This window comes from Glandiceps talaboti, chromosome 23 (assembly GCF_964340395.1).
Source record: "Glandiceps talaboti chromosome 23, keGlaTala1.1, whole genome shotgun sequence".
NCBI classification, from domain to species: Eukaryota; Metazoa; Hemichordata; class Enteropneusta; family Spengelidae; genus Glandiceps; species Glandiceps talaboti.
Window position 1 is genome coordinate 6274167 of NC_135571.1, and position 14151 is coordinate 6288317.

The following is a 14151-nucleotide window of genomic DNA, read 5'->3' on the forward strand; positions in this document are numbered from 1 at the left end:
ATGTGACATGGGAAACTCATTTAAAACTTACATTTACGTTAGCTATTCGAAGCTTGGAAATATTACCTCAAAGGCAATGAATAACCTAAACATTGTCTTAATAGAAGCCAAAAACTGCAGATCTGCCAGGGGGAAAACCCCAAGGACTCCCTCACCCCCAGAGGCCACTCTTGCATTCAACCAACAATCAGATGCACCAACAACCTGTCATAATGGTATTGAACTTTTCTTAAATATTTTCACCCAATTGTAATTTGAGATGATATTGTCTTTTAAAGATGTGAAATGTTTGCCAAGGTAGTCTAACATTGCCTTAAACTCCAAATCTCCCCTACCAATGATACTACCAGTAGATGTGCTGACCTTTACTACATGTATTTAATGATGCCATTTAACTGTTTAACTTTAAGAACATATTTCAACCCTATGTAAGTTATAAAGAATAGTTTCTGATACTTGATGGTACTGTCTTGTAAAGCATGGATTGAGTTATTGCTTGAAAGGGTCTGAATAGCCTAAAAAATGGCTTTTATAAGAGTAAAAATCCTCCAGGGCTTCTAGAGGGAGACCCCCTTGGACACCCCCCCCCCCCACATGAGATGGACATATCCCAGTCTCAAGCTCTTCCCCTCTTACTGTCAAGATGTAAGTAAAAAACCTCCAGGGCTTATAGACCCCATAGGACCCCCCTCCCCCCCAATGAGATATACATATTCCCTGCTAAAGTTTTCCCATACCTTTCACTGTCAAGATGCTATTAAACTTCATATATATATATATATATATATATATAGTTTTGGTAGTACTGGAACTCTTTCTTGGGTGATACTCACCGAGTTATATATATATATATATATATATATATATATATATATATATATATATATATATATATATATATATATATATATATATATATATATATATATATATATATATATATGGGGGCGGGGGGTCAGCCTGTTTTTGGTTTTACAGATAGGGGGGTCAGTGACTTTTTGTCGGCCCAATTTAAGAATCCCCCCCCCCTTTCCAGGCTGAAGAAACTGACAGGTCCCTAAGCTCACAAGTGACTTTAAACTGTAATCATTAGCACATTCCTGATGTTGACTAAATTGTGTGTTTTGTTTAACTGTTAGTTGTCAGCCCCAACAATTTTGGTTGAATAGTCTGCACATACTTTAGTGTAGTTACACGAGTATTATACTGAGGCTCAGTACAGAGTGCAATAGTGGCAAATGTTTGAGTGATAAATAACACAAATTATTATGATAAATGTCATCAGTGACTGAAAGTGAAATAGTGTTTGGAAGTTTTTATTTTTTCGAACCAACAATTTTGTCTTGACCCTTTTGAACTTTTAAGGTCATGTCCCCAGATAACCAGCTGTGAAAATGTAACGAGATTAATACATTCGATACTGAGCTGCCAAGTGAATCTGTTTACAGGGACATGATGATGATGAGTGATAAATGCCAATGTTGTTATTTTGAGTTGTTATTTCCCTTTCCATTTTGTAGAGTGTAAAGTTGTAGTAGTGTTTATTTTCATTTTTCAATTCCAAAATGTTTTACATTCATTGCAGGTAATGCAAGCAATAATATCCAAACTGAAAGTTGTCAAATTGAGAAACATGTAATTCTACTTATGTTTTTTTTTAGCCGGGGGGGGGGATGTAAAAAGTGACCCTCCCTCAATTTTCTTTCTCCAACAAATGACCATGCCCTGTAAAAAGATTTTAATGAAAAACATTTTTAACTGCCTCTCTGTGGCATAGTTGTTAGAGCTCAAGATTAGTCGTCAGGAGGTCCTGGGTTCAATCCCACTAGAAACAGATAATTTTTCTGTAGTAAGATCCCACCACATTGATAATTTTTAAAGGCATCACAGTTTGTGTTTGTATCAAAGCCTGTGTTTTGATCTATTGGCTGAGCTGAAGGCCGGAACTACCAAAGCCAAGATGGAGTGCACAACTGACAACCCCAGGGCTGATTGGTCAACATCTCAACTCCACCACATTATTACCAATATCTTGTAATGTTGTTCCCCCATTACTACTGTGAGACCCACTCTGCTCCTCACACCAATTTCCATTTTCTAAACTATGGCCCTCCCTGAGGACCCATTTGGAAAAAGTACCCCCCCCCCCCCACACACACACACCTTATTATTTCTTAGGGCTCTATTACATAGCTATTCTGTCACCAATTTCAACTATTGGTTCCTATGTTGAGTGTTTTTTTCATGTTCATTTTGAGATTAAAAATGATGACTCAACATTGTTCTGTTTGATGTTTTATGTTGACAGGTCAGCCTTCAAAGTTGTATTACTCGACAAATCCAGTTCCTTCTCTACACATGAGACATACAGTGTCACAATCCCCATCCACAGGCAGAATGGAAAGATATGAACAAACCATGCAGAGGTCAGAAAAAAAACTCAGTGGACATCAGAGAGGTTCCCTTCTACATATTTTCCAGCAATAAAATTAAACCAGTAGCGAGTTTAATAGACACCGAGACTTTAAAAGAGGGACATCGCACCATTTCAACACAGACAGTGCAGTGGTACAGATATTTCTCATGCAGAGATAATGAGACTTTATATATAGAGATTAATAATTTGAGAAATGCACCGAGACGGACTCAACAGAATTTACTGTTTTTACTAAACCATTGATGCTAATAATGAAAAGGTGAAGTTTTATACCGGACTTAAATTTCACGACAATAATGACTGTATTATATTCAGTCTGGTTGAAAGGTACATGTACAGTATTTACTAAATTTCAATAAGTATTGTTGGCAATGACAAAACTTGGCTTGAATTTTTGATTAGCTTAAAGCATGATTAGAATCGTTTGTGGCAAAGTATCCTGTTTCATCCTACTGCACTTCAGTTTTGTATCCTTTCATGGATGCTTCTTCAGGCTGACTGATGACACTCGTGCCCTTATAGAGGTTGTTTTCATTCCTACTCACTCACTTGTATTCTCTTTGGCTGAATGAAGAATTAAAAAAAATCTTTGGGAATTTATAAGTAATGGCCACCTATGCCTGAGTCCACTGTATTTTGAGACCCACATTTAGTAATTAGAGTCAACTAAGGGTAGCAATATTTGAATAAAATTGGGCATACCTGTTAATTTGTGTTGTTTTGAAATATATACAAGGCCAAAGTACTAAACACCTATCACATCAGTATGTAGACATAGTAGCTAAGATGAAATGTAAGTCACCAGGCGTTCATCTTATAAATAAATATTTCTAGTTAATCACAGTTGTAGTTGTTGTTCTAAATAACCCCTCATTATCTCCTTTTAACTTTCTATTTTCACTTGTGGCCCATTGTCTTAACTTACATGTACACACAGTTATACATATGAGCATGTGTCCATAGGTGGATGCATGGTTAGTATACTCCTTTTTTACGGATTTCTCTACAAAATCATTGTTTCAACCACTATATTTCCATCATTGGTCTCACTCTTAGATAATATAGTACTGCCTATGTTTCACATTTTACTGGCTACATTTAAAATTAGCTACATCCCTATGTACATCCATCCATCCATCCATTCACCCACCCACCCACCCATACATTACATTACATTACATTACATTACATTACATTACATTACATTACATTACATTACATTACATAATGTATAGAAACATGAAATAAATCAAATTGAAAATTATATTTTAATATAAAAAACTTGCATACCCAACAAGGTAAGTATTACATCAGAATATTACATGATCATTCACAGTCAACAACAGTAACACATGTCAAATTCTCAGGATATAAAGCTGCAGGGCAGCAACTCAATATTCCATTCAGATGTAATGAAGGAGTTTACACAAGACTGGATCTTTCAGTCTACAGATCCTCAAGTAAAGTACTGTAACAACAGTGTAGAATGTGCTGCTCACACTAATATACTGAGGATAAATCATATGAATTCAAATTGTCCACCATCTTGATTTCCATAGGTTCTTCTTATAGAATTCTTTGAATACAGCAGATTACCACTACCTTGAACATGCTAGACTGTTTATAGCATGGAAACGGTATGATTGCACTAAAGAAAAGCATACACACATATCTGCTTTATAGTGATGTGACTAAAATACACAGGAAAAGACTCTTCAATTCTTCAGTCAAGCTATTTTTGTCTATAATCATACACACTACCTTAAAGTGGCCATACATGGATGAGGATTTATTTTGAATTGTTAATTTATGAAACAATGTTATCATGGCTTCCTTCAATGTGAAATAATACTGACCAAGTCTATGTAAGTCATTACATTGTAAAAAGCTAAAATAATGTATAAAAAGTTTGATATTGTACATACAATAACAAACATGTTATACATTTATTAATCTTTCAGAATTTGAGTTACAAACAAAGGACTTAACATATGTTGTTTCACATTGTTTTATAAATTTAAAATCCAAAATAAATAGCTAATCCTCATATCCATATGGCCATTTTAATCCAGTTCAGTGACTGACATGGGTAGAGTTTCAATGATTATCAATGACTGACTATAATATATACTTTTTACATAATGGATACAGCAACTGTCTTACACCGATTTTCATTGATTAACTAACACATACTCTTTTAACTGGATTCATAGACTGGGATTCAGAGACTGACATACACTAAGTTTCAATGATTGTTCAGTGACTGTCTGACTTGCACAGAGTCACTAATAAAGTAACCAGTAGGCATTGTCCCAGTCTAGTCTACAAATGTAGCTGTTTTTGATTTTCACAGATGCCTCAATTCAAGCTAAAATAATAATGCAGCTAAATTGTTACACACAAAAAACAACTTCTTACAAATAATCACCACACAAAAATATGCAAAACACAATTCACAGACATGTCTGGTTTTGCATAAAAATGGGGTGCTTTAATAACCAGCAAGATCAGAACTAAATGTATTAAATTGATTAAACAAAGCACTCCACCTTTCTATTACAGTGAAAAATGGCAGAAAGGTACTGAAAACGGTGAGCTAGAAAATGATAAAACTTTGGAATTGCAAAACTTGAAAATTGTCTGTACACTGAGTAACTGCAACCCTGGTGAGATTGTCTGTAGACTGAGTATGTGTAACCATGGCATGATAAGATTGCCTGTGGACTGAGTAACTGTGACCATGGCAATAAAATATTGTCTGTACCCTGATTAACTGCAACTGTGGTTGCAGTTAATCAATTATTATTGCAGTTAATTAATTTTGGTTCATCTAAGGCTTGTTTAACACCATGAGCACAGCATTCACCAAGACCAGCCATGTAATCAGTGAGCTGCTACTATCTTTCCACCAATCTCAACAATCACTCATGGATTCAGTGGTTTCTTTATCAAGTGCTGACAATACAGGACCTAAAATAAATAGATATTTTGTTAGCAGGTTACTACAATACTGATTAGATATTTTATGCCTATATCAAAATAAGCTATGGTAAAATATTGTTTCTATTCATCTATGGCATGTTTATTTCTGTTTCACATGAAAACACTTGGCACAGTGAATCTCAGTTTGTTTTACTCAATAATTTCTAGGATGAGAATCTCAAAATCAATTAAGATTAGGGACAATTGATTTATCCTCAATATTATCATGCAATACAAAAACATTACAATTAATCAGCATAGATTAGAGATGATTAATTATATAGACTTCTGTTTATATTGTGCATGGAGTGCAAAGCATATTCAAACACTAGACTACACACATGTATTCTATATTTGTTTCTTATAAAAGTGATGTGATCATTATGGGATGTATGAATGTGTGTTGAATCAGTGCCAGCTGTTTGTGTATACATATGACATGTATCTTATCAACATGGTTTTTTTTTTAAAATGATAAACAACAGTGTGATACAACAACTAAGTGAGTTCGTTAAATGTGTGCTACATAGCAATGATGCTTCTTTCAACTTCAAAACTGCTGGCACAATGTAATACTTGATTGGGATGTGGGAAGGCGGAGGGTGGTCCTTCAAAAATAGTGTCAGCACCTTCGTTGACATTGTGAAGTGACGCTACATATATGAGGAATAGTATATAAATTCTATAGTTTATGTAAATATAACCACTGCACTTCAAATTAGTTTTCAATTGAAAACATAGGCGAAAATCTTACCTGTGGCAGTGCCTCGCTACAATTACTAGTAGTAGTAGTAGTCGTCGTCGTACGAGTCGTAGTTCATTGTGGACATACGAACGTAAACACTTCTTTCAAGTTTCACCCATCCTGACACAAATTGATTGAATGCCTCTAGGATATTCCACAGATCGATATCTGATTATTGATATAAATATGGATAATGACGATGTGTCTTGTATTGTGAGATTTGTGATACTCTCGAGCAGCAACGTATGGTTTCTGAGTGGTATGCATACCGTCTGATGTATTTCCGGGTCATGATACAACGGTACCTCTAGCCTACTGAAAAGTATTCGAAGAATAATACATGTCACATTTGACTCGACTCCTTTTTCTGATGCTCGATAACTTATTTGGCATGGTAAACATCTCCAGTGACTTGGGGTGTTCAAATTAGGTCTACCAGCAGAACGTGCGATAGAGTACTTGAATGAGATGTACACATGGCGAATATGCAGATGACGACTCAAATAAGTTGTCGAGGCGAGTCAAATAAGTTATCGAGGAGCCAAAGAAGTTGTTGAGGCAAATAAGGTATCGAGGAGCCGAATAAATTGTTGAGGCGAATCAAATAAGATGTCGAGTTGCCAAATAAGTTGTCGAGACGAATCAAATAAGATGTCGAGTTGCCAAATAAGTTGTCGAGACGAATCAAATAAGATGTCGAGTTGCCAAATAAGTTGTCGAGGCGAGTCAAATAAGATGTACATAATAAAGGCCCCAATGAAACGCCATACCCAGTGGTTGGTTTATAACTATGAATCTTTCGTAATTTTTTGTTATCATTCCCGACTCTGTTTTGTACTTCCTGGAGTATGCATTACCATCTTCTCACCATACCATAACAGTAATGAAACAAAATTATAATTTGTTGACGTACACAACTGTTTATGCACGGACGTCAAGCAAGACTTAGTGTATAAAGTACTATATAGCTAGTAGCGAGACAAGACATTCATCATCACAACTTTGACGAATACCTGGAAAATGTTTCTGTGTGTTGACTCGGATTCAAATCCAATCCACGGGATGACAAGTTTAGTGTATTGTTATATTTATGTCAGAAATCGCAAAGAAATTCTAGATGTTCCTTTGACTTTTCGAGAGAGAAATCGTTAAGATACAAGATAACTTTATTATCTCTGTACAGAGAAATTAGTTAAGTGTGGTCGCAAAAAAATACAAAACTACAATAATACACATAGAGTAATACACCTGATATAAACCACCTAATGTACAGAAATAAAAATACATACACAACAAAGGGGTCAGTATTGACTTAGATCAAGTTGAAACAACCTTGCAGCGAACTACAGTATTTGATTAGCCAGCCAGGCTTCCTTGTTAGTCTGCATGGCATTGACAGTGTTCACATTTGCATTGTTTTTACAAATAAAACTATTTAAAATCGGTCTGCCTGACGAACCGACATTGTTTAATCAAAAATAACTTTGTAAGAGAATAGTTTGCCAGATGTGGACTTACCCTATTCTTCAAGAGCTACATTTGAAAACAAAAGCATCGAAAAAATCAGTCGCTGAGGCTGCCATTGAACACTGAGTCTCACTGGACTTCTATAACAATGGTCTCTTTTTCAGGTCGATATAATGAAAAATCCATGGGGTAGAAACTGTCGTGCTCTCTAGTTGTCTGAACGAGTCATTTTTTATAGAATGACTAAAAACATTTATCTTATAGTTAATCATCTGTTTCAGAATCAGTGTGTCACCATGGCAACAGTAAACAACTTTGGTTTCACGCTATAGATATACCGTGGGTTATTATGTTGTCAGCCTTTATTCTATCACACAGTGAAATGCTTTTGAATTCAGACAATGGGAAACACTACAATACTCTGTTTACAGTTGACTTACAGCGTTGTGGAGGCTTTCCAAACTACACTGACAAGTAAAATTACCTGCGGTCATCCCATTATGATACAGAGGAGTGAACAACTATATTTTGATGTGTGCTTTAGAAAACAGTACAATATTCCATGCTTTTCTGTACACTGAAGATATAAAGTACATCACATAATGAATATGTTATCGTTTGCAACAACGCTAGCATATCTCTGCGGAAAAGAATGTGTAAGTCGCTGGCCTTTCTATGGAATGGAATCGCCCGCGGTCAAAGGTCGTGGGATTAAGGTGTGTACGTAGTTAAAGTTTTACTTCCAGACGTATTCACGGGTCTTTAATCTCCAGGGTTCGCTGCCTACAATATTCATGTAGTTGGCAAAACAGGGACTATTGTGTGAGTTTGTATGACCCATAGATATATCACACAATATGTACGCGATGTAGATGACACTTATTTGCCAAAAGTGTTACGAGGAAATCGCGAACATTAATATCATCTTCTATACTCGACTTCATTAATTCCGTACTATGGACACTTTCCAGTGTGCAGGCTGACTTTCTGGAGCTATTTTAAGCTACCAAATGTTCTGTGGTGAATGGAACATAGTGGAAGTTGTTGAGCATCACTATATACAGCTTCATGCCGCAAGTTTGAACAGAAGGTACTATACTAGTAGACAAAGTCGGACTTTTTACTTGGTGGTAGAACTTGGACCATAGAATTGTACCAAGTCCATCTAACTTTAAATTGTACATTACAACGGCTGTTTTTCGATTCTATATTGCGGCTGGAATGGACACCAACGCCGTCAAAAGTTAAACAATAATCCGCTACGTTACAGCCTACAGGATATTTGAAGGCAACAAAAGTGGAGTTTACTACCCACAGCGACAAAGTTGAAGGACGCTGAACTCTCTCTGTAACTGTTTACCTCTATACCAGGCAATTCTCCAAAGTCTGAATACATTCTTATCACCACAAAGCGACTTAAACACGCGTTTCAAAGGTCTTAGCAGGCAATTGTGGAAAACTCCGAGTCAAGTGACGATGGTTCAATTTTAATCTGATAATGGTAAGTACACTAAACAGAGTAGAATAATATTTGGAACAGAATACCTGCCAGTTGCCACTGATGCAGTGCTGGTGTTAAAAGTTTGTTATGTATTTTGTTCAATGTGTATCTATCAATTGCAATCGAGACGCAGCAGCGTCGCAAACAACGACCGTTTTACGGTACCGTTCTTAACGAGCCGGTCCTTATTACTGGTTCGAAGTGTAGTGGTAGAAATAATAACTCTAATGCTGGTTTGCGAGAATGAGACGCTGTGGCGGATTTAGAGCCTAGCGGAACTTTTTATACCGGTACCCTTAGAACTCCAATTCATATCGTCATTATTTTGACTAGATTTTATCTATATTACCTTGGAGTAATCATACTGTCAGTATAATTATTCCAAGATATTACCAAAATACTTTTGAAAATATGTTTATGAACTTTGTATTTCCTGCAAATCGTCAAAGTTTCCTCTCTCAATAATAGAATTCTGCTCCAGGGAATGATTGCACCTTATATGTTATATTTCACACAAAAAAAATGAAACGTTCTTTGAACAAACAAAGTGATTATATATAGAACCAAGTCAACAATGCTTAAATTTAATACGTTGAGTATGTGTTTATTCTGTGGCCGTCAAAAGCCGTTGTTTATTTCCGTTATTCCATCGTTACAAATCCCCAGTTTCCTTTCCTTACCTAACATAGAGACACTGACAGACTGTGTAATCCAAATTTAATGAAATTACACAGTTGTTGGTGTACCGTTTTGTAGCACTCACATATATCTAGAATCTCCTTGACAACCACAGTTTGAAGTACAGCAACGGTGAACGCCAATAAGTCAAATACTTTAGCCATGGTGGCGTCAAGATTATCGTAGACATTCAAGTATATGTTTTGTCCTTGCCTAGCTATGGTTCCACTTCACACGCTATAACAAGTCGATTACACAGTAAAGGCAATGTGCCCGGATTGAGTTATGAGTGTTTCGACTTTATGATACAGAGAACAACTACATGCATGGCTACGGTTGCTAAGGTACAACGATCCGTATACTATGTACGTAGAACAAACATTGCTAACACCATTAGTACATTTTTGTATTTTTGTAGACATGAGTAAGCATGTACGTACATGGAGTGTCTTTCTGAGCTTCTGTGGATATTTACTTTACAACAGAAAGCAGATTACCCCAAACTAGTGTGTCCCTACGATAAAGCTTATAAGTTATAATTAAATATTGCAGCATTTCAACATCTGGCTCGACAAAAACCTTATAAAAATAGCAACATTTCATCTAGCTCCACACAAATATTTCAACCATAATACTGTTACATTTAATTTCGTCTGGCTCAACATGTAAGTTTTACAACATTGCTACATTTCCATTGTGTGTTTATGATGATTATCTCAAATTGTTACATTATAGTAAACTACTTGATCTGATTGTTTGGACTGTTACGTATTGTTTGTAATGTCGAGTCTGAGGAATATTCATTAAAATGTTGCGATATCTCTGAGTCACTGTAAACAACTTAGCGACAATGTACTAATGTACTGGTAACTCGGAAGAAATAAAATCAAGCAGCAATGCTGGTAAGATTTGTGTCGAGTCAGACGGTGTTTCAGGTGTACTGGTTTCAAGAGTAGTTCCATGTTTTAAACACAGTGACAACCGACATCTCCTAGAAGAAAGAAATAGACGACGCGTATGCTTGGAATGTAAAACAAAAAATAACAGAGACAGTTTGGCAAATACGGGGTATTATTTCAGATTACCATTCGTATAATTTCGAAGGCCGTTCACCCAACGGTTATCTTGAGAAAATTTATGAAACTGGCAAGCAAAACTAATATTGAAAAATCAATTCTCGTCTAAACTATGGCAAATAATTCCATGCGATACACGGATTAATAAGTTGATAAAGGCCAAAGTTGACGACATGAGAATGGCCGGAAATTATGCCAAGTCGAAACCGTGACAGGCAACTCAGTAGTATAGCAGGCAAAACTAATTTTGAAAAAATCAATTCTTGTCTAATCTATGACAAACAATTCCATGTCATACACGGATTAATGTGATAAGGCCCAAGTTGACGACATGAGAATGGCGGGAAACTACATTATGTCGAAACACAGGCATGTACAATTATACTAATTAAAGAATTCTAATTTCTCGCTCAATCTACAACAAATTCCTATGTACGATGATATAATCAATTAGTTACGGCTGATTAGTACTTCGGACAGTTGGACCATGAAAGGTACCGGTCTGTGCGGATTCAGAACCGGTTTAAGGTACCGGTCTGTGCGGATTCAGAACCGGTTTCAAATTGTTAAATTTTGACAACATACGTGCTCTCCAGTGATATAGGTAACAGGGTGAAATTCTTTCAAACTTACCGTACAAAACTACTGCAATTTTGTGATGCAGCGGTAGTCTATTATTTTAGCATGATACATAAATGTTCGTCGTTGATTGAAATGAACCACCGCGAGGGCTAATTTGGGCTAAATTTCAATTCCAAGTTCAAGTTCTCCAGACACTTAATTAGTAATTTTATGCCATGTCAATAAGGTACTGTCAATAAGTTGCCGTCCAATTCAACTAGAAGAGGAAATTATTTACATAGGGCGAAGAACAAAACTAATGCAACACCTCAGTGATACCATAAGCTATAATATAATCACTTGTATCAAATATGTAACACAGTCTCGCCATTTTGAAAATCTAACATTCCATGCACCTGACCGACTGCCCTGAACCTAGCGTACCTAGCCCTGATAACTGTCATGGCAACCGACCTGTTGAGCGATTTCAGTTTGATTGCCTGTCCATATCAAGTGGCTCTAATCTCAATTAGACATTATGTGTTTCTAAGAATTGATTAGCTGTCGTTCTTGCTACCATTTTGTGTTATGTTATTTTTATATACCTGAAGTGTCATCCTCCGTTGCTAGAATATAGCACATTAAACAATTACCAAGACACTTTTGACACGTATATGGTCGGGATATCAGCAGACATGTACAGTATTAATTGTGGATGTTAAATAGAAGCTGATGGGGGGGGGGGGGGGGGCTTTGATTTGATTGTAGAGAATGCTCTGTAGATATATAAGTGACATTTCACATACCACCACATGGAATAGATTTCTCACCAAAAACAAGCTTAAGATTTAGGCCAAGGAGTTATCTATTCTGGAGAAGTGGAAACGACTATTTATCAATGCCATAATATAAACAAACAAATACAGATAATATTTTTCATAATGTGTCTACAGTTCTTTTTGTTTTCATGTTACAGTGAGTCAACAGGTGTCCTGACCGGAGTTGCAACCTTGCCTAAAACAACATGAGTGAGCATTTACTAAATGGACAAGATGATAGGGCATCTCTCATCGACTCTCTTGTCGACAAATCCCGAGCCGGTAGTCGAATAAGCGAACGGGAAAAGACTGCTGTATTTAGTTTGTCGGAGAGGTTCGACAAACGTCGGCTTGGAAAACAACAGCAGGTTCTTCACGATTTAACCGAGCGATGCCGAGAACAAGAGGTGGCCGATATGTCGAAATCTTTGACAAGCGGGATAAGTTTAGCAACGCATTCACCGAGGAACAACTTTCGGCGAGAAGTTAGTATGTATCTGACCAATACACTGCTTCGAGATAAAGAGAAGACCCCTCGTCTGGGAAATCAGCCAGGGGGATACACACCCAAACATTCAAATAAGGAATTGAAATTGGGACTCAAAAGAAGTTCGACTGGCGTTATGAACTTCCGGCCGAGCAATGTAATAAGAATGCCTACCGGGCCTGGGCCAATCAACACGATGTTTCCAAAAGTTACACGGGTGAATTACAGTGGGCTATCCCCCACGCAGCTCTACAATAAGACAAAATGGCTCCATTCCCAAAAAATCAACGGACCCATACAACTTGAGCATTACATACATGGTAGGCAAGCTCCCTGTGCACCTCTGATGTTGCCAACGCTTCAAAGTAACCATGACGACCATTCGACAGATAGCACACCTAGGTCGTTAAAAATGAAAACAGACCTTTCAAGGAGGGACAAAAACACACTTGTGAAGTCTTTACTCGTCACTGACAAGGCAAGCGATTGGACAGATCACATCAATGCACCAGCCAACTCTGAAAAAGTGTCATTCGTCTGACAAATATACCCGCCAGGCCATATCTACGGTATAAACGACACTGGGTGAATTTGCTGATGTCGTAAAAGAGTACGTAGACTGGCGAGTGTTTTCTTGCCAATTACTGTCTGTGTGCTGATCACATGACTCGAGAAAAGATGAAATGAACTCATAAGCATTGTATTGTTAATACCACTTCAATGATTGGACATCACGAGTGGCAGTTTAATGATTTTACATACACCAGTGTAGTTCACAATCTCGAGTTTCCTATTGATTCCAGTTATTACTGGGAATTATGTAAATACCCATTTTATTAAAATCCACTATGGAGATTATATTCAATTTAAGACCCTCGATTATCTGTCTACTTTATTTCAAGTAGCTACACCTTGAACTCCAAACCCCTTCCTGTTTCTAAATCCGTCAATCAAGTCTGTCTGTCTGTCTGTCTGTCTGTCTGTCTGTCTGTCTGTCTGTCTGTCTGTCTGTCTGTCTGTCTGTCTGTCTGTCTGTCTGTCTGTCTGGCTGTCTGGCTGGCTGGCTGGCTGTCTGGCTGGCTGGCTGACAGTGTGTGACGGTGTGTGTGTGTGTGTGTGTGTGTGTGTGTGTGTGTGTGTGTGTCAAATATCTCAAAGAACTTGTTTTTATGTTCATCACGTTCTCTACATGATGAAACTCCTGATGTGATGATATAATGTTTAAATCTATCACTCTAAGTATCACATCTTATCTGTGACACATAATTGACTCATCAGGTTGACATTTGATCACATGTACTCAGAAACCTATCTTATGGATTCCTAACTTATCTTATCACCCCGTATAGTTGAATTCCAACACGTCCATCCACTGTGTTCCCCTCGATGGACAATACCT

The 14151-nt window shown here is 37.0% G+C and overlaps 1 protein-coding gene and 1 long non-coding RNA gene across 2 annotated transcripts; one reads left to right on the top strand and one right to left on the bottom strand.

The window, feature by feature from the left end:
- Window positions 1-3686: 3686 nt before the first annotated feature.
- Window positions 3687-6725, bottom strand: LOC144452943 (uncharacterized). Its single transcript, XR_013482380.1, has 2 exons — window positions 6174-6725; window positions 3687-5407 (listed from the first exon to the last, which is right to left on the bottom strand). It is a non-coding gene; the product is annotated as an uncharacterized LOC144452943 (long non-coding RNA).
- A 1562-nt stretch (window positions 6726-8287) lies between these two features.
- LOC144452987 (uncharacterized) lies at window positions 8288-13439 on the top strand. The gene is made up of 2 exons (XM_078144237.1): window positions 8288-9132; window positions 12424-13439. The coding sequence occupies exon 2, from the start codon at window positions 12472-12474 to the stop codon at window positions 13291-13293; it is 822 nt and encodes a 273-aa protein (XP_078000363.1). The 5' UTR covers window positions 8288-9132; window positions 12424-12471; the 3' UTR covers window positions 13294-13439.
- The last annotated feature ends 712 nt before the right edge of the window (window positions 13440-14151 follow it).

Bases quoted from the DNA above. Each gene is read 5' to 3' on its own strand.
- LOC144452987 (XM_078144237.1), top strand. From the start codon at position 12,472: ATGAGTGAGCATTTACTAAATGGACAAGATGATAGGGCATCTCTCATC.